This window comes from Podarcis gaigeae, assembly GCF_964106915.1.
Source record: "Podarcis gaigeae genome assembly, chromosome: 11".
Lineage (NCBI taxonomy): Eukaryota > Metazoa > Chordata > Lepidosauria > Squamata > Lacertidae > Podarcis > Podarcis gaigeae.
The window spans coordinates 812,145-833,050 of NC_139687.1; the positions used below are offsets into that span (position 1 = coordinate 812,145).

General features: G+C 45.3%; 1 protein-coding gene across 4 annotated transcripts in view; it reads left to right on the top strand.

Annotated features, from left to right (window-relative positions):
* Positions 1-20,906, top strand: part of TJP2 (tight junction protein 2) — a 92,879-nt gene that overhangs the window by 17,699 nt on the left and 54,274 nt on the right. For 2 of the 4 annotated variants that reach the window (XM_083701918.1, XM_083701919.1), the window contains exon 2: positions 5,556-5,676. Coding sequence is in view for 2 of the 4 variants with exons in the window: in XM_083701917.1 (XP_083558043.1) it covers positions 16,188-16,271 (84 nt within the window). In the remaining 2 variants the exon portion in view is untranslated. Of the gene's footprint in view, positions 1-5,555; positions 5,677-16,099; positions 16,272-20,906 lie in introns of those variants that run through there. The other 2 variants (XM_083701917.1, XM_083701916.1) reach the window with 2 other exon arrangements.

The following is a 20,906-nucleotide window of genomic DNA, read 5'->3' on the forward strand; positions in this document are numbered from 1 at the left end:
CTGTAAAGACTCTTTCAGCTGAAATACATAACTAGGAAATGTTACCTTGTTCAGCTGCAGCTCAAGACGCACTATGGCTTAATTTGCAGCCTGGCTGTTGCTGTGATGGTAGCAGGTATAAGAGAGTCTGTGGAAAACAAATCCAAGTGAGTCCACAGGGCCCATCACACTCGTTCTGCAATGTGCACTACATTGAATTTGATGTTTGATTCATCCATAAATAGATGAGCCAGGTTTTAGTTCTCCCTTTATAATCGTACTTTCTCCTAATATTTTAGGAACTACATTATTTTCCAGAGTAGTATTGGTTTTTTTAAAAAATTAAACATTAGTTTCCAGTTTAACAGAGCTGCTTGCTTTGATTCCTATATTGAAATGCCTTATAGACTCTGTTCAGCTAAGTGTTGCCTAGCTGTGGGCTGTGTAAGAGGAAGAGTCTCCACCCATGATATTGTTTTTTTAGCCACACACCCAAAATGTAAACATGCCATCTGAGAAACGTCATTGGTGTAAAGAATGGTAGCAATCCTTCCATCTTTTGTGAAATGTGAATGATAACTACACAGAAACTACTGTGTTTCTGAGACACATTCCCCCCCACCTTCAGGACACGATTCATTGTAGGAGGTTATTTGCAGATACTGTACAGTAATCTTGTTTCCTAAGAGCCCTGAAGTAACATGCTGAGAACTAGTAGCATGACCAACAGCCAAACTGCTGCACTGCATGTAGCCATTTCATTAAGGAAGGAGTGTATTCCATGCTAAACTGAAAGTAAAATTCTGTGCTCAAGCAGCCCAAACAAAAATAAATAAATAAATAAATATTATTTTGCAGACTTCAGTCATTTTTATTCTGGTTTTGCTAGTTATGTAGAAGCTTGAGGAGCTAATTTATCTTACTTCTGAGTAGTCTTTTATCTGTTTATTACTTTTTTACTTTATTTGTTTATTTCTTTTCCATCCCACCTTTTTTCCTCCAAGGAATTCAAGGTGGTGTACATTGTTTCCCCATTTCTTATTTAATCCCCCTAACAACCCTGTGAGGTAGGTTAGGCTGAGAGGCAGTGAACGGCCCAAGGTCAGCTGATGTTCTTCGTGGCTAAGTGAGGGTTTTAACCCTGGCCTCCCAGGTTCTAGTCCGACACTCTAACCACTACACTACACTGCCACTCTGTTACTGTTAATTGCACTGTTTTTGTGTTTTAATATCAATAACATTTTTACAGGGAGCAAGAGAGTCAGTACAGTGGTGCCCCGCAAGACGAACGCCTCGCAAGACGAAAAACCCGCTAGACGAAAGGGTTTTCCGTTTTGGAGGCGCTTCACAAAACGAATTTCCCTATGGGCTTGCTTCGCAAGAAGAAAGCCCATAGGGAAATCTCCGGGGACCTCTTTTAAATGCTAGCGGTGGGGAGCAAAGCCTTCCCCCCCCCTCCGGCCTTCAGAAGAGGTCCAGGAAGGCCGGCGGGGGCCGAAAGGCTTTGCTCCCCACCGCCAGCATTTTAAAAGCAGTCCGGGATAGCAGGGAAGCGCTTCCCGCTATCCTGGATGGCTTTTGAAGGCAGGCGGGGGGAGCAAAGACTTTTGCCCCCCGCCCGCCTTCAGAAGAGGTCCTGGACCTCTTCTGAAGCCTGGCGGGGGGCAAAAGTCTTTGTCCCCCCTGCCTGCCTTCCCGGGGGCTTTTAAATCGTCCCGGGACAGCGGAGAATTCCTCCGCTGTCCCGGGGCGATTTAAAAATGCTGGCGGGCGGCAGCGCTGCCGCCCGCCAGCATTTTAAGATCGCCCCGGACAGCGGAGAAGTCTCCGCTGTCCTGGGAAGGCAGGCGTGGGGGGAAGCAAAGACTTTCGCCCCCCGCCGGCCTTCAGAAGAGGTCGGGGGACAGACTGTCCTTGGACCTGGTCTGAAGGCGGTTTCCATAGGAACGCATTAATTGATTTTTAATGCATTCCTATGGGAAACCGTGCTTCGCAAGACGAAAAGACTTGCGGAACGAATTAATTTCATCTTGCGAGGCACCACTGTATGCTGCAGTGGACAGAGTGTTGGGTTGCAAATGCAATCCTACACCCACTTACCTTGATCTAAGCCCCATTATACTGAATGGGACTCACTTCTGAGTAGGAACATATAGATAGCATTCCTGTATGCTGTAACTGTCTGTTTAATTTAAGTAAACGTTTGCATTAACATTGTCTTTGATAATAGTCACAGGTGCTTTGAAAACAAGGCATGTCCAATTCCCAAGAGACTGTGATCTACTCCCAGTATAAAAATACTGGCAGTGATCTACCCACTGTCATTGGAGGGAGGAGGCATGTGCATGGCGTGGGTGGATTGCCCAGAGTTGTTGAGCTTTTGGGGGGTTGTTAAGCTTCCCCCCTCCAATAACATTGTACATGTAGATCCTGTGATCTACCAGGGTCAGCCGGGGATCTACTGGTGGATCACGGTCTGCTGGTTGGACATCCCTGGTACACCATTGATACACAGTTGTGTCCTAGTTGAAGCCTGCCCATCATTGAAATGGAAGGGGGCAGAGGTTTTCAACCTTTTTGGATCCACAGCTCCCTTGACCAACTGCATTCTTTCTTCGGCACCCCTGGGGGGCTCAGGAGCCCAGTTAGGTCACCCCTTGCCTGCAGAGTGGCCAGCCTCTCACCCCTTTTTGAACACCCTCCCCTGTGGATTCTGCTCTCCTTTGAGAGTCCTCTGGGCAGCCACAGCTGCCACCCCTGGTCTCTGAGCTACCCCCCCCCCCCGCCCCAAAGAGAGGTTCCTCCGCACACTGCCCCCCCCCCCGCGGGGCCTAGGAAGCATCCCCGGACAGCCCCAGAGGCACCATTCGTCTGGGGCAGGGGTCAGCAAACTTTTTCAGCAGGGGGCCGGTCCACTGTCCCTCAGACAGTGAACTAAGGTTAGCAAACTTAAGGTCTGGGGGCCAGACTATATTTTGGGGGAAAAAAGAAAAAAAGAACAAATTCCTATGCCCCACAAGTAACCCAGAGATGCATTTTAAATAAAAGTGCACATTCTACTCATGCAAAAACATGCTGATTCCCAGCCCATCCGCGGGCTGGATTTAGAAGGCGATTGGGTCAGATCCGGCCCCCGGACCTTAGTTTGCCTACTGATGGTCTGGGGAGCTTGTAGCCAGGGATGGTGCAACAAACAGCTGTGCAATCCTCTGGGAGACAGAGATGTGGGAGGGCATCAGAGGACAGAGCGAAGGAAAGAGGGACAGAGGCCAGGGTTGCCCACAGCACCCCTGACCACCATTCAAGGCACCCCAGGGTGCCACGGCACACTGGTTGAAAGCCACTGTAAAAAACACAAACTTGGTCTTGCTGCTACAGAAGGCAAAATTAGTTTAAGTAATATTTGTCTTGTGCAATTCTGAGCATGTAGAATCTAGGTTTGGTTTCTGATCTCACTTTATCTAAAACAAGTTTTAGCAGTTTCTCTTCTGCAGCCTGTTTCAAGAGTGTGCACATAGCGATTACAGATGAATTCAAGGTGCAGAAAGTGGGATAACTGGGCTTGCATGTTTGTCTGTTTTCTCTTTCTGGCTTTCCAGTGATGTTCCACTTTCTACCCTCTTTCCTGCTACTATCTCTGTGTCTTTTAACAGCTCAATAGCAAATTATATAGTCAGAAATTCAACAGGTGCAGCTTCCCCCATGCTGAGATGTAGTGATGGAAAATTGGTGCATTTTGAATTTCTGATGGGCATGTTTACATGTACAGAAACTCTGTTAATTCACATTTCAGAATAAAGCATGCGAAGAATAAGAAAATTAGAATTTATATTAACTAGTTAGAATTCATTATGGATAGAACTTTGTTGTCTTTTGGGAGATTGCTTCACAGCATGGCTGGTGTTAAAGAGGAATCATTTCTAGAAAAGTAAATAGATAAAAGAACATTGAAAGGTTTCCCCTCTAATTTCATTGTCTTTTAATTTCTGGCAATCTTCTGAAGCAGAAGGGAGAGTTGAACAACCATTTTAGAAATGTCTGATTACTCAGGGTTTCCCCTAGGAATAAAGGTGGAAGGTTTATTGTTAGCAAGGTGCTTGGATGGAGGGTGTGGCAAGGAAGGGTCCATGTGTGTCAGCCTGTCTTTCAGCTCGCTGTCGTGTGAGTGCACCGAGAGGTGAATGGTCCTTGGAATGGCGCTGTGTGCCAGGATGGGCCATGAAAACAAAGCTTCATCGCCTTGGAATTAATTATGGGTTGGAATGAAATGACATCGGTCTAGGGGCAGCACCTGCTGGACTTGGGGTCTAGGTGATTGAGGGGAATAGGTTAGTGGGTTTGGAGTTGCCTGCGAGATCATTAAATGTGACCTACTTGCACGAAGGAGAGGTGACTCTGTCCCTGAAGAGAGTGCCTGCCAAGGCCCCAGAATGTTCCAGGCGGAGTGGCAGAGCTGGTTCTGAAATGAAGCTCATTTCTGGAACCTGTTTTCCATGCCAGAGTTTGTGGCAGAGCAAAGTAATAGTCACTCTTCTGACTGCATACGAGGTGCCGTTAGAGGCATAATGCCTGTTTTCTCGTCTTCATCTTCCCCGCGTTCAGGCTCTGTTGACTTCCAAGGCAAGTTCATGAGAGGGCAAGCATTTTATTTATTATTAAATTTGTAAACTGACCTTCATCTGAAGATCACAGGGTGGTTCACAACATAAAAATACAAAATGAGAACACATATTCATTCATGTGCAAGTAGAGTCAAGCCCCCTTCCTTCAGTGGCCAATGCCGGTAGTTCTTTCAGCGCTTGTTTAAAACTTTGAATTTTTAAGTTTGAGTTTTAAGTCTGTTTCTGCTCTTGAAGTACCTAAGAGGAGCCTGCTGAATCAGGCCAAGAGTCCAGCATCCTGTTCTTACAGTAGCCAGCCAGATGAGAAGCCAGCAAGCCGGACTGAGCCCAAGAGCCTCTTCCCCCTGTGGCTTCCAGCAACTGCAGTTCAGAAACATGAGTGCCCCCAGCCATGGAGGGCAGGGCAGAGCCATCATGGCAAACAGCCACAGACCGCCTTAGCCAGCCCTCTTCCATAGCCATCCAAGCTGGTCTCCTGCGGAAGCAAAGTCCATAGTTGAATCATTCACCCCGCAGGAAGGACTTTCTTTTATCTGCCCTGAATCTCCCAACATGCAGCCCCAGTGGGTGCCCACAAGTTACAAGAGATGGAGAAAAACTTTTCTCTATCAACTCTTTCCATGCCATTGATAATTTTATAAACTTCCGTCATGTCACCTCATACATTTCTCTAAACTAAAAACCTTTCCTCATAGGGGAGCCGCTCCATCCCTTTGATCGTTTCATTTGCCGGTTTCTGAATTGTATAGTGATTGTATAGTGCTAAGTACAGTGAAAGACTCTATCAAAACTAGTAATGTCTGCTGTGTCAGTTGCCATGCAGAACTGTTGCCTTGCATGTGCCACATGCAGTTTAAAAGTAACTACCAAGTGTTAAGTTTTTAGTGTTTCAGGTTTAATGTTATTTGCATTAGACTTACCCTTTCCTTTCCTTTCCTTTCCTTTTCAACTCAGGGAACAGACAACAATCCCACCATCCCCGTGTGACTGGGACTGGAACCAGAGCTGTAACTCCAGCCCAAGACATCCTGCAGGAAAGAGACTGAGAGGACTGAAACAAGGCCTTCCTCACCAGGTACGTGTGCTAACAGATCTGTAAAGCTAAAATGCTTGAGACGTTGTGACTAACCTTTGACCATGTATTTTAAAAAATATGTTAGTGACATTTTTGCCACAGAAAGACAGAAAATGAAAGTGGCAAGGTACAAGGGAACAGTACAGTGGTACCTCAGTTTTTGAATGTAATCCATTCTGGAAGACTGTTCGACTTCCAAAATGTTCAAAAACCAAGGCGCAAAGGGCAGTCTGCAAATTCAGTAGAGAAAAGGGGGGGGGGACCTCAGTGCGTTCGAAAATGGAAGCATTTACTTCTGGGTTTTCTGTGTTCAGAAACTGAAACGTTCGACTTCCGAGACATTTGGAAACTGAGATACCACTGTACAAAAGGTACTGTAGTTAAGCTATTGCAAAGATACTGCATTGTGTAGAGAAAAGTTACTTACAGATTTCTTTGCGCTGCATTGATCCTTTGAATGCAACTCTTCCCCACTGACAGCTGATTTGATGGAGGTCAGAGCAAGGGTCTATCTTTGTTTACATATAAGATGAAGGGCCACCATATTATGTCATTGGGGGGCAATGTCTCTAACCATCAACCGTGATACACCAGTCACCCTGATAACACCATATTCCGTCTAACTACCCTTGTATGGTGAACTCTGTGGCCTCCCAGTGGTATTTCTAGACTCTGACAATTCTCTATTAATTATTTGAAAGTCATTAGAAGGTTGAATCAATAATAAAGCTAATTCCAGGTTAGGTGGAATAGTTTGACATGTAATAACCGATCTTTTTGCAAATACTGCAGCCCAGATATCTTTCACAAAATGACATTTCCACCAAAGATGGAAAAAATCTCCTTTCCTTCCACAGCTTTGCCAGCAATCCTGTGAGATCCTGGCCCCTAACAATTTATTATTCCATGTATATTTCCCATCTAGTTGCAAGTTTGCTCTAGAGCAGGGGTGGGGAATCTTTGGCCCTCCAAATGTTGCCAGACTAGAGCTCCCATCAGCCCTAGTCAGCATGGCCAATGGTCAAGACTGATGGGAGATGTAGTTCAACAACATCTAGATGGTCAAAGATTGTCCCACTCCTGCTCTAAAGAGCTCACATAAGCATTACCCCTGGTCTTTAAAATTTTTGCACGGGTGAATTTAGGGCTATGCAAGCAGACACTGGGTGCTGAGCCAAGGGGTGCCGTATCAAAACCTGGTAGGTGAGGTGCTGGGCTTTGGAAAGGAGGTGTGAGGCTCCTCCTGCCTCCTTCCCAAAGCCTAGTTAGTGCTTTCCCAGTTTTGGGGAGGAGGTAAGAGGGCTCTAGGATCTTGTCTCGCACCTCCTTCCCCCAAATGGACACCTCCTTAGCTGCCTTTGGGAAAGCATCACAAGGGCTGGGGTGCCACATTTTGGCTGCGCACAGGCCAAAATCTCTGTTTGATGACCTTGCCCAATGCATTGCAGTGAAGCCCTCAAAGGGCTTATGAAACAGAGTGGCCTTTCTCAGTTTCATGAAAGCAGGATGGCCCATGCTGAGGTGGGTCTCCTTGGGAGCAACATATTCCCCAGTACTGGGGCCATTGCTCTCAAAAAGTTGCATTTTGTTCTTTAAAAAATGTATTTATAGTAATTGAGAAAATCTGAAGTGAGGCTTTCTCTGAAGTTCTCTGTTTAAGGGGCATGTGGTCTCTTGCAGACGCTGCCTGAGATATGCCAGATTGGTGTACGTGCAAATGTAGTATATATGGCAGTTTGTTGGCATTCAGCAGGTTTTGGAGGGTTGTGTGCCTGCTCCAGTCACCTGCAGTGTCATAGCTGCACACTGCTTCTGCTTCTCTTTCATTCTTCCAGTACTAAGAGAACCCAGGTTGTGTGTGCAACACTGCATAAGGAGCTGATCTTCTTGAAAGTAAAAAAGGCTTGTAGGTCTTCTGTATTTGGGGTGGGGGGCTCACCCCAGGTGAAATACAAACTGCTAGCCTCTAACTGTCAGTGGATCAGTTCCACTCCTTTCTAGAGATGTATGATGCCTGGCCTGAACTCCTGTGGTAGATTTCCAGTCCCATGTCCAGATTATGGAGGAGACAGAGGCTTGGAGACTGAAATAAGTAGAAACTAATAAGTGGGGGCGGCAGGGGGGAGTAACGGGAAACAATCTGGGAGACAGAGGCATGCAGGCTGCAATTCTATGTACACACCTGAGAATTAAACCCCTTTGAACTCAGTAGGATTTGCTTCAGAGTAGATAGGCATATGAATGCATTTAAGTCTAAGGAGTCAGTCGGGTACAGAAAATGGAAGGATTGGGGAAAGAAGGAGACAGCTGGATGTATTTGAGAAACACAGGCCAAGGTATGAAAAGTGCAAGATTTAAGTTGCTTGTAGGTCTGGGACACACATGATGTTTGACATGGAGGCGCTGCCACCCCCCACATCCCATTTTCCATGGTGACTGAAGCTTTCCATGTACTGTTTAGAAGCTTTTGCCATGTGTATTGGGGCCATCTTGTTGCAGGCCTCTTCCACACACCTCCTGCACCAGTCACTGGGAATCTGGAGGGTCCAGGGCACACGGTGAGCCCTTCCTGTGGAGTGGAGAATTGGTGGGTACAGAGAGTCCATCGTGGCAAATGGTGTGTGTGGTCCTGCATCTTCCCCTCGATACACATTTCTTTCTTACCAGCAGGGTTTTGTTCATGGACAAGGTCATGTGCTGATGCGTATACTGCTTTGCAAACATCTGTGAGAACAGGACTTTTTCTGTTCTGAAAAGTGTCTGCTTATTTTGCTTGTGACCTAAATAAACCCCCTGATTACTGTGAAAGAAGAGATTTGGATGTCATTGGAGTTTGACTCCAAATGACAGGATGGCAAGGGGAGCTTATAAAAGCCAAAGAACATAATTTCACTTAAATGAAGCTAGTGCTGAATAGCCTTGAAGAAGAAACACAGCAAACTAGCTGTACAGATCAAGCAAAACAAAAACAGCAAAGCATTGAGATAGAATTTGGTTCTTACAGTGCATTTGGTTTGAACTGAAGTGTGTCATTCTCCAGATTATAGATGTAATGCTGATTTGCTGTAAAGCAGGCTTTACAAACTGGAAGCCAGAATTGGAAAAATGTGTTGCTCCTCCCTACTCTTGTAAGCCTTAACCATGGCTTAGCATTACATCTCCAGTGATATGAACCATGGTTAAGGTCAGCAACACGCCCTCTAAACAAAGGTTTAAAACTTGATTTCAACTCTGCTTAATATTGGAACCCTGGAATTAGTATCAGAGGCTATTCAGATGCAACACTAAACCATGGTTTGAAATGATGAGCTCCTGCCTACCCTTCGTCTGAGCAAAGGAGCTTGGGGAAGTGGCACTGGGGAGCCTGCTGCCGTCCAGATGTTGCTGGGCTCCAGCTTCTGTCAGCCACAGCCAACATGACCAATGATCAGGGGTGAGGGGAGTTGTAGTCCAACAACATCTGGAGGGCCACAGGTTCCCTGGTCTCAGGTGTTTACAAATGAATGTGTTTAGGGGCACCTCTCCCTAGATGCAGCCCAAGCCTTGCACCATGCAGGAGATCCCTGGGAAGAGGTCCTGGAAGGAAATGCACAGCAGTCTTCTGTTGAATGTAAAATTAGAGGAGCTTTTCCGTTATGGACCTACTTAGGGCCAGACATTTATACTAAATGTCAGTGTTCTTCTGTTTGTTTATAAAGCATTAGCCCATAAAAATGTTATAAATTTCTACAAGTTAAAATTTAAAATAAACTGAAAGAAAAGGAAAATGGGGAGGAGTCCTAAGGCAATGATAACAAGGCATTACAAGGCCTCTATAATGATTGACTTAAAGCTGTGGAATGCTCTTCTCAGTAAGGTGCAGAAATCGATCTACCATATTGGCCCAAATATAACCCGCACTTTCCCCCCAAATTCTGACTGTGAAAGGTTAAAGTGAGGCTTATATCCGGAACTGAGCGCTGTGCGCCCGCCTCCTGGCACTACTGCCCTGAACAGGGGATGGGGGCAGCCGGCACCGGCTTGGGGAAGGAGTGCCGGGAGGCAGGAGTGCCGGGAGGTGGGCGCGCAGTGCTCAGTTCCGGATATAAGCCTCACTTTAACCTTTCACAGTCAGAATTTGGGGGGAAAGTGTGCCTCATATTCAGGCCAGAGGTTTTTGGACTACAACTTTCGTCAGCTGTGGCTGTGCTGGCTGAAGCAGATGGGCATCATACTCCAAAACATCTGGAGGGCACCAGGTTGAGGAAGGCTTGATCTACAGCTTTTCTTTTAGAAAGGGCTGCTGCAAGGCTTTTGATCTGGTTGGCTAGGTGAGTGGCAGAATGTCTGTCATGCAATTCCGTGGGTGCTGTGGTCTTTTCATTGTGCTTTCTGAGTATGACTGTTGTTTTATTTTGTAATCTGCTTTGAAGAATTGTAGATTGGGCAGTTACTTGTGCATTGTTTTGGGGTTTTTATTTTCAAAGAACCAAAATCGTGTGTGCTTTCTGTCTTTGATGGAGGCAACACTGACACTACAGCAAAAGATCTCTTCAGGTTTATGTTGGTGGTTGTGAGACCCGTAGTTACTCAGCCCTGGAAAAAGGAAGGCCTTGCCATTGCAAATTGGTATGCCAAGCTATGGAATAGTTAACATACTGAGTTAGAGTAAATGAAAAACCTGGAAGATCCGGAATATTTTGTCTATGTTAAGTAAAATTTTATATCTCATGTGAGCCATACTTATCAATGAGGGATTATTCCATTACAATGCAAACAATTATGGAATGAGTTGGTAACTGTATCAGTATGAATTTTAGTACGAACTAGATTTTTTTTCTAGCATTCTTCAGGATGTTTTGTTCTTCTTTGAGTATGTAGTCCTCTCAGCTCTTGAGAGAACTCTGAAATATTACTGTTGTGCTTTAACTTAGTTCTTTAAAATAAAATATATTTTTTGTCCCACCTAAATGATTTTTCACAATTGTAATTTCAAAACATTAAACTCCTCCTCCGTTGCCTAGCCTAGAACATTCTGAACTATATTAATCTTCAAGTGCACAAGAATTTGCAGTTAATCATTTTCAAAGACTTGAGTAATTTCATCAACAGGAAGTGCATCTCTTCCTTGAAATAAGATGCAACATAGCAAATGTATACTGCTGCCTAGTTCTGAAATAGAGAATCAAATTTTGTTAGATGTGAAGCAGGTGCTGGGTAATTTTTTAATTTTAATCTGCATTGTAATAAAGCCTTAGTTGATGTTTTAAAATGTCACCCTTAATGGTTACTGTATTAGTTGAACACATATATATTGACTTCTTAATTATCACTATAATAATTAAATACATATTTGACAGCTTAACGTGAGTTAATTGTGGGTCTGGTACATCCCTCTCTTGCAAGGGATTGCAAGACTCAGAGGGAATAATATTGCTAATGTTTGAAAAACTTCTCATTATTTCAGAATAAAGCTTTCCTCTTTGCTCTCTCTCCCCCCCCCCCCCCCGCAGCTCCCCATTCCTTTTTGTATCTTGCTGTTCCCAAATAAGAAACTTTCCTCTGGATCTCTCATCTTGCTTCCTGTTCTGCTTGTCGATATGCCAACCTGGACATGGGTGGCAGGAGAGGCCTGGCCACAGAACGTAGTTCTGCCTGAACCCAGAGCTCCGTACAGGACAGATATCCTGGCCCCAAGCTGTGCAGGGCTTTGCACACCAAAACCAGCACTTTGAACCTAGCCTGGTAGCTAATTGGCAGCCCATGCAATTATTTCAGCAGTAGCATAATACAGTGGTGATATTCTGCCCCAGTGAGCCGTCAAGCTGCCATGTTTTGAACTAGCTGAAGTGTCTAGGTCAGCCTCAAGAGTAGTCCCACAGAGAGGACATTGCAGCTTGTGGACAAGCTAACCTGATCCAGAATCGGCCATAGCTGTCTCACTCACTGAAGCTGAAACAAAAAAAAAAAAAAAAAATCCTTCCAGTAGCACCTTAAAGACCAACTAAGTTAGTTCTTGGTATGAGCTTTCGTGTGCATGCACACTTCTTCAGATACGAAGAAGTGTGCATGCACACGAAAGCTCATACCAAGAACTAACTTAGTTGGTCTTTAAGGTGCTACTGGAAGGATTTTTTTTTGTTTTGACTATGGCAGACCAACACGGCTACCTATCTGTAACTGAATCACTGAAGCTGGTAAAAGACACACATAGCCACTGAGGTCACCTGGGCCTCTGGTAATGGAGAACACCCCCAGACGATGAACCTTCTCCTTTGGTGGGGGCAGGGGGTAGGACTGCATTCAAAGCAGGCAACTGACCAATGATGAGAGGTTGTGTTGATGTCAGATGGGAGCAGTCCCCAGCAGGTCTTCTTATCAGTTAGGCATACCTGCAGAAGGCAGGTCAATTCTATTTTTGAACCCACTACCGAGGATTTTAGGGACGCGGGTGGCGCTGTGGGTTAAACCACAGAGCCTAGGACTTGCTGATCAGAAGGTCAGTGGTTTGAATCCCCGTGACGGGGTGAGCTCCCATTGCTCGGTCCCTGCTCCTGCCCACCTAGCAGTTCAAAAGCACGTCAAAGTGCAAGTAGATAAATAGGTACCGCACCAGCGGGAAGGTAAACGGTGTTTCCGTGCGCTGCTCTGGTTTGCCTTAGTCATGCTGGCCACATGACCCAGAAGCTGTATGCCGGCTCCCTCAGCCAGTAAAGCGAGATGAGCGCCGCAACCCCAGAGTCGGTCACGACTGGACCTAATGGTCAGGGGTCCCTTTACCTTTACCTTACCAAGAATTTTAAGGCTGTACCATCTGCAGGAGGGACGCAGCTGGCGCTGTGGGTTAAAGCCTCAGCGCCTAGGACTTGCCGATCGAAAGGTCGGCGGTTCGAATCCCTGCGGCGGGGTGCGCTCCCGTTGCTCGGTCCCAGCGCCTGCCAACCTAGCAGTTTGAAAGCACCTCCGGGTGCAAGTAGATAAATAGGGACCGCTTACCAGCGGGAAGGTAAACGGCGTTTCCGTGTGCGGCTCTGGCTCGCCAGAGCAGCGATGTCACGCTGGCCACGTGACCCGGAAGTGTCTCCGGACAGCGCTGGCCCCTGGCCTCTTAAGTGAGATGGGCGCACAACCCCAGAGTCTGTCAAGACTGGCCCGTATGGGCAGGGGTACCTTTACCTTTACCTTTACCATCTGCAGGGGATAGCTCTGGGCAAATGGTATTCTTCATCATACTTGCAAATTGTTACTTCCTCCAAACTGGTAATCACTGTTTGCAGTTTTAACATATCCAACCTGGCATGAGGCTTCCACAGGTGGATTAACTGAACCTTCACCTATAACTTAGAAGCAGTAGTTTACATTTGATTTATATTTACTGTGATTTTGAAATGGAAATAAGGCATGTAGAGTTGTGGCAAGACTGGATGTGTTGACACTCTTTCTTCCAGTGTTGCTCATTGTAAGCACAGATTGAGCCACAATAATAACTATTCATTATCAACTAGTATTAGGTTCTGTTTTGTTTACGCATTTGGCCTCACAGGTTTATACCAGGGGAATCCAGTCTTTTGGGCCATGGGGGACATTCAGAAATGGTTTTCAGCTATGTTTACTCAGAGGAAAGCCACTGAAATTAATGGACCTAATTTAATCATGTTCATTTTCAGTGGGTCTACTCTGAGTAAAACTTAAACTGTTGTAAGGTAAAGGAACCCCTGACCATTAACTCCAGTCATGACCAACTCTGGAGTTGTGGCGCTCATCTCGCTTTATTGGCCGAGGGAGCTTCCGGGTCATGTGGCCAGCATGACTAAGCTGCTTCTGGCGAACCAGAGCAGCACACGAAAATGCTGTTCTGTTGTGGGCACCAGAAAATACCAATTTCACAGAAGATACTCGGAGACACCATTGAAGTCAGGGGGTCATTCCACATCATGTCAAGACAGTCATGTCACCCACCGTCTCAGATTTTGATGAAACTTGGTGTACCTCCTTAAATTTTTTCCTTCTATCTAAAACAGTTTTAATTTTATAGCACTTCAAAGTTTCGTGAAATCTCTGTTGTCTGTTCCTCTTGAGACCCTTGGCACATGTACATTTTTTCTTCTTCCCCATAACCAATGATCAGATCTCTTTGAAATTTTACACAGAGTGCAATAAGAGGATGAGGATTTCAGGAAAAAATACACCATTCAAAAGATTTTATAAATGCCAAATATGTATATAATTAATGTACTTTTTTTGGTGGAAAACCTAGGTTTAGAAAACCTCAGTTTTCAGCATGTGGGTATGATGGCACTCAAAGTTTTTGATGTTGAAAATTATCACAAAGATATAATCTTTCTTGACAAAGAATGAAATTTATGGGTTTTTTATTCCCTGTTAACATTTTTTTTTACCTTTTTTGGACATCGTGGGGAAAAATGGCTACTGGGTACAACTTTCCTACAATCCATAGCTGTAATAGAAAAAAATAATGAAACAAAGTTGTTCATCATAAAAATTAACATAACAGTATGCATTTTCGGGGGGAAACTTATAATATCCAATATTATGTTAATAGGGTAAAGGGACCCCTGACTGTTAGGTCCACTCTGGGGTTGCAGTGCTCATCTCGCTTTAATGGCTGAGGGAACCTGCGTACAGCTTCCGGGTCATGTGGCCAGCATGACTAAGCCGCTTCTGGCAAACCAGAGCAGTGCACAGAAACATCGTTTACCTTCCCGCCTATTTATCTACTTGCACTTTGACATGCTTTTGAACTGCTAGGTTGGCGGGAGCAGGGACCGAGCAACAGGAGCTCACCCCGTCGTGGGGATTCAAACCACCGACCTTCTGATCAGCAAGTCCTAGGCTCTGTGATTTAACCCACAGCGCCACTCGCATTCCAGCAAATATTATGCTAGAAATATATATATATAATTAAAAAATAGTCCAGTAGCACCTTAGAGACCAACTAAGTTTGTTCTTGGTATGAGCTTTCATGTGCATGCACACTTATTCAGATATGATATTATGTTAATACATGTAAAATGTACATGTGCTGAGGGTAACGTAGATTTCATGAAACTTTGAAGTGCTATGAAAATAAAACCATTTGAGATAGAGGGGAAAAAATTAAGGGGGTTTCTTTCAACCACAAGAGAAGGGTGTAGACCAAGTTTCATCAAAATCTGAGATGGTGGGTGACGAAACCCTTGGTTTTTTTGCGTTGATCTGATGTGGAATGACCCCAGGGAGAGATGGAAAGAAGGACTATGGCATAAGAGGATGGGTTGACAAGTGATGAAAAAGAGTTATTTTGAGTTATCTCTCCTAAGAAACCTCATTAGCTAAGAAGCCATACTATCTCTCGAGTTTGATTTCTTCATTGTCCGGTTTCTTAGGAAAGATGACTCCAGATAATATCCCTAACTCCCCTACTACTTGTCAGCCCTTCCTCTTATCCTTTAGTCCTCCCTTTCCTAAGCTTAGGCCATTGGGAAAGAGGGCAGCGCATAGTAGGGATAAGCCAGAAACCAGAACCACCTGTGCCTCCGCTGAGAGGCAACAGCACTGAGATCTGTGGCTGCAGCCACAGGAGGACAACGAGGCAAAGGCTCCCTCGGTGCTGACTTAGCAGTGAAATGGGACCAGGACCCTGGAGAATGCAGGATGGGATCTTGACCTTGCAACACAATAAAATTACTGCATTTCCTGTTAAGTGTAACTAAAGCAACTATTGTCTCCAATTCTGGGAATAGAAATTGTGTGCCCCATGCCAGGTGAGCCTGCCCATCTTCTACAATTGGCCACTGAGGCCTTGCTCTCTGGGCTTTGTGGGATAAGGCCTTTTTAGTATGTAGCAGGGCTGAACTTGTATGTGTGGGTGAACTTTATATTAAGTGCATATTTGTTTGTGTATTGTGTGTGTGTTTTCAGACACTTCCTTCTTGATAATTGGCTTCTAATACTGATTTCCTGTTCTGAAAGTAACTTGACATTGGTTTTAGGAGGAAAATATGTAGGGCATGCATTGGATAGGTGCTAAAAGACCACTTTGTTGTCTTAGTTACTGCACTGCAATCGCTCAGTGTATATGCATTGCTCTGGCCAGTGCATATCTATTGCATAAAGGGAGACAAAACAAATGTACAGTAGTTACAATGACCATTGTTTTGCTTCTTCAGGATGAGGGCTCGCGAAACAGGATACCTGAAAGAGTTTCTGGTGGGCTTCCTAAGCCCGCTTGGCTTGCTGCCCTCAAGTCGCCTTTTCTCCTTCCCAGGCGCTCCACAGGCGCGCGCTGCCGGGCCCTCTTCCCTTGTTGCTGCTCTGCCCCGGAGCGCGCGCGCGCCTTCCTTCTCGGCGGGGCTGGGGCGGCTCTTCTCTCGCCGCTTGGCCTCGGCCGGAGCCCCGCGCTCGGCTCCCGGGGAGGCGCCGGAGGCTGAGCCGCGTCGGGGGCGGGGCGCGGGCGGAGTTCGGCGGGGAAGTCGCGTCGCTTCCGAGGGGGACCCGCCAGTCCCGGGCGAAGCGTCGCGGCGACCGCGGAGATGCCGGTGAGAGGAGGAGGAGGCGGCGGCGGCGGCGGGGGCTCTCTGCTGCGCGCGGCCGCCCTGCTCTCGCCGTGGCTTCGGGTGAGTGGGCGGAGGCGCCCCGGGCGGGCGGGCGGGCGGGCGGGCGGTGCTGGCGCGGAGGGCCGGGCGGAGGAAGCCCTTCCCCGGAGCTGCCTTCGCAACTCGCTTTGTGGACCTTTCTGCCGAAGAGTTGAAATGTCACAGGCCTTTGGCCCCCTGCCGACGGTTTTATTTCTCCATCCTCCTCTTCTGCCAGCTGCGAGGAACAGGTCATGAGTCTGAGGAAGGGAGCTCGAATGTCCCAGTCAGTTTGTTAAACTTTAATATGCTCCAAGACACTCTGTTTACGTTTTTCATATACTCTGAAAATCCAGTGTTAAAATCTGAGGTGTGTGTCCTCTTTGCTGCATTGTTTTGATTTTATGTACTTTATTTTTATGCATCAATTTTATGTATAACGTTTGCCTTTGTTTGGTTTGAGAATGGTGGGGTTTTATGGACTAACTTAAAAGGCATACTTCCATAAAAGAATAAGATCCTTTGTATCTTCCTTTATGCTGTTTTTATTCCTTTTACTTATATTAATTTAACATAACTGTAAATTATGTTCACCTTGATCATTAGCTGGCTGTACCTAGGAGCTTCACTGAGAAGAATGCTTTATATTAATACCCAGATAGCCTAATAACATAAAGTGAGATAACAATTACTGGGATTGCATAACATGAGTAATGAAGGCTGAGATGCAGTGACAAGCCTGTGGCCATCCATCAAGCCCCATGATTCATATTCAGGTTTAACACATACTCTGCTTGAGATTTCCGTGTGTATGAGTTTATGGAGATGACTCCACAAAGAGAATCATTGGGAAAACTTGCAAAGAGAACTACGTATTTCTCAATTGCTGGGGGTGTGGCGACTTCATAAGTACATGTTGAAAAATCTCCCTAGAAAGTGCAGTCTGGGTTTGAAGTCATTGTAGGGATCATATAAGCTTAAATTTAGAAGGAACTATGAGGGTCATTACGGGACGCGGGTGGCACTGTGGGTTAAACCACAGAGCCTAGGACTTGCTGATCAGAAGGTTGGCGGTTCAAATCCCCGCAACGGGGTGAGCTCCTGTTGCTCAGTCCCTGCTCCTGCCAATCTAGCAGTTCGAAAGCACGTCAAAGTGCAAGTAGATCAATAGGTACCGCTCCAGCAGGAAGGTAAATGGCGTTTCTGTGTCTGCTCTGGTTCGCCAGAAGCGGCTTAGTCATGCTGGCCACATGACCCGGAAGCTGTACCCTCGGCCAATAAAGCGAGATGAGCGCCGCAACCCCAGAGTCGGTCACGACTGGACCTAATGTTCAGGGGTCTATTTACCTTTACCTTATGAGGGTCATTAATCCAATGTGGGAATCTTTTGTCCAACATGGGGTTTGAACTCACGACCATGAGATTAAGAGTCTTCTGTTCTACTGACTGAGCTGTCCCAGCCAAAATGCTGAAAGACAAGGAGTCCTACTGATACTTTTAAGTTAAAGACTGCAGGTTGATTTAAGCTAGAAATTGAATAAGAAATTAAATTAATTTGTTAAATAATTCTGCTGGCCAGGATAGACCTGCTACTGCTGGTCATAATGTCTGTGGTATAAAGCAGCTTAACTTTCTTCCTTTAGCCATTCTATCTTTATCACTTTGTATCTAACCTCTGTCATAATTTCTGTAGTATAAAGCTCGGATGTTTTATTTAACATATTAAAAATACTTAGTTTAAATTTTGAGCATAAAATTGGCATGTTGTTCAACAAGATAATATAGTAAAAATATGATATGCAGCCCAACTGTATGAGGCAGCGAAACCAATTGTACACAATAGTGCCAAATGATTATTTTTGTTTTCAGCTACTTTTTGTATTATTTGTTTCCTTTGACATGAGCTACAGACGGCAAAAAAAAAAAGCTATAAAAACCTGTATTAAACTTTTGGCAGTATAGCTGTTGTTTGTTTTGCTTGGTTGTCTTAAAATTACGGTAGAGGCCCTTTGAGAGTACTGCTTGCTAATTCCTTCTAGCTATGCATATCTATTATTCATTTTTAGTTTAAATAATGTAGTTTACTTAATCTGAACTGGTTGCCTTTGTATAGACCCAATAAAATGTTGATCATTGGAGCTTGTGGAAGTATGCAAACATTTTAGATTTTAACATGATTGTGTCAAATGAAACATCATTTTGCTTTGTGGTGGGTCATCTGCTGCTGATCAGTGATAAACAGGCCCTCCTCTCAAAAGGCTTTATTTTCTCTTTCTCTGTTCTCTTTTCGAATGTTGGCAAAAGGCTTATCTTCCTGGCTTATGCGAAAGTATTCAGCATCCAATATTGTTCTGCCAAAATACAGGATTGGGCCCAGCTAAGTAACTTCCATGGGTAAACTAGTTTCATTATGGAGCAGCTTGGGGACTTGCCATCTAGAATAACTTTGTCAGAGGAGCATAATGTGCATTTGTTTTGCTGTGATGGTTTTGTATGTACTAGGAAAAAGTGGCTTAGGGCATGTCCACAACATCTGTTTTTCATGTTGTAAGTAGTTGGTGCAGCCTGTTCACCAGCCCGAGTCTTAGAGTCATAGAATTGTAGACTTGGAAGGGACTTCAAGGGTCATCTAGTCCAATCCCCTGCAATGCAGGAATCTCAGCTAAAGCATTCATGACAGATGGCCGCCCCACCTTGGCTTAAAAACCTCCAAGGAAGGAGAATTCACCACCTCCTGACTGTTCCACTGTCAAACAACTCTTACTGTCAGAAAGTTCTTCCTGATATTTAGTTGGAATCTTCTTTCTTGTCTTGTCCCTACTTATTCTGGATTTCTTCACACAAGGTAAAGGTACCCCTGCCCGTATGGGCCAGTCGTGTCCGACTCTAGGGTTGCGCGCTCATCTCGCTCAAGAGGCTGGGAGCCAGCGCTGTCTGGAGACACTTCCGGGTCACGTGGCCAGCGTGACTAAGCGGCATCTGGTGAGCCAGCACCAGCGCCGCACACGGAAACGCCGTTTACCTTCCTGCTATAAAGCGGTACCTATTTATCTACTTGCACCTAAGGGTGCTTTCGAACTGCTAGGTGGGCAGGAGCTGGGACCGAACGACGGGCGCTCACCCCGCTGCGGGAATTTGAACCACCGACCTTGCGATCAGCAAGTCCTAGGCACTGAGGTTTTACCCACAGCGCCACCCGCGTCACACAAGGTAGTGTTCCGTTAACAAAATGCTAATTTCCCCATGATTAGTTTTTGAAATACAGTGGTACTTCTGATTGCGAACAGGATCCGTTCCAGAGGCCCGTTCGCAACCTGAAAAGCGCGCAACCTGAAGCTCCGTATCTGCGCAAGTGCGCGGCACGATCTGGCACTTGTGCGCATGCAGCGAAACCTGGAAGTAACCCATTCCGGTACTTCTGGGTCGCCATGGGACCCAACCTGAAAAACTGTAACATGAGGTATGACTGTATCCTAGAATGTCTTCATTGCAGCTACATCTCCACTATAAGATTCCCCCCCCCCCTTGTACTCCTTGAGTTTGAGTCAGATGGGCGGGCAATAATAATAATAATAATACCTATCCAGTAATTCCTGGTGACAAGCACCATATTTCTTATGAAATGAAGGTGCTGGTGCGCTGGTACTGGAATTCTGACCTTGGATAATCTTCCTGCCCTAGCTGCTATTGTCTGTTATCTAGATGGAGGTTGAGATCTGTAGCAGAGCAATGGATTGTCCTGGGACAAGCAGCTCTGCAGGCAGGTTAGAAACCTAAAGCTTAGAGAGGGTTTAGGAACTTCTCAGGAGAGGTTTATTGTACCAGCAGTATTTGGACCCACCTCCAAATGTGAAATACCACTACACCTTTTCCCACAACAGCCTAAAAACGGAAAGGAGCAAGCCTTGGTTTTGGCAAAACTCCCAAGACTTTTAAGTAAGGTCATTTACTTCACCTCTGAGCTACCTTTGACATTGGCAATGGTGTCAGTTTTATGTAAAAGTTTGAATTAGGAAAAAAAAATCCTATGCAAAACCAAGTAATTTGCAGTGGGAAATGTTCAGTTGGTGTCAGAAAATTTTCTGATGCCCTTGGAAATGATGTTAGCATGTTTATTTTACTTGCAGTTAGTAAACAAAGCTAAAAACTTTGAAACTGGCAGCTTGCCTAATACTAATTTGCAGTTGGCACCTATTCTTATGAAACCCCTTTTTACTTTGTGTGCAGAAAATAATGCAGCGGAAAATACTCCATTTTTGAAAAGCTTCTACCCCCTTACACTGTGTCCTTGGGAGTTGGGTGACTTTTAGGCTAGTGAGCAAGACCTCAGGTACATCTGCCATACAAACTGGGACCTTCTTGCTAATTTCTCATGGTCAGGTACCACATCTTGACTCATAGATGGTTAATGGAAGATAGTGTCTTTGTAGGTTGAATTAGATTCTTAAGCTGCTGGAACAAACCCAGATTTTGGCTACTTTATGAGATGACCAGGATATCTAGTTCATCAGCTTGGTGTGAGTACCTACCATGGTGGGGGGAGGAGGAGGAGGAGGAGAAGGAGAAGAAGAAGAAGAAGAAGAAGAAGAAGAAGAAGAAGAAGAAGAAGAAGAAAAATAATGTACTGCTTCAAGCTGATTTATTTCCTGGTATCAACAAACACCAGGACTCACAGGC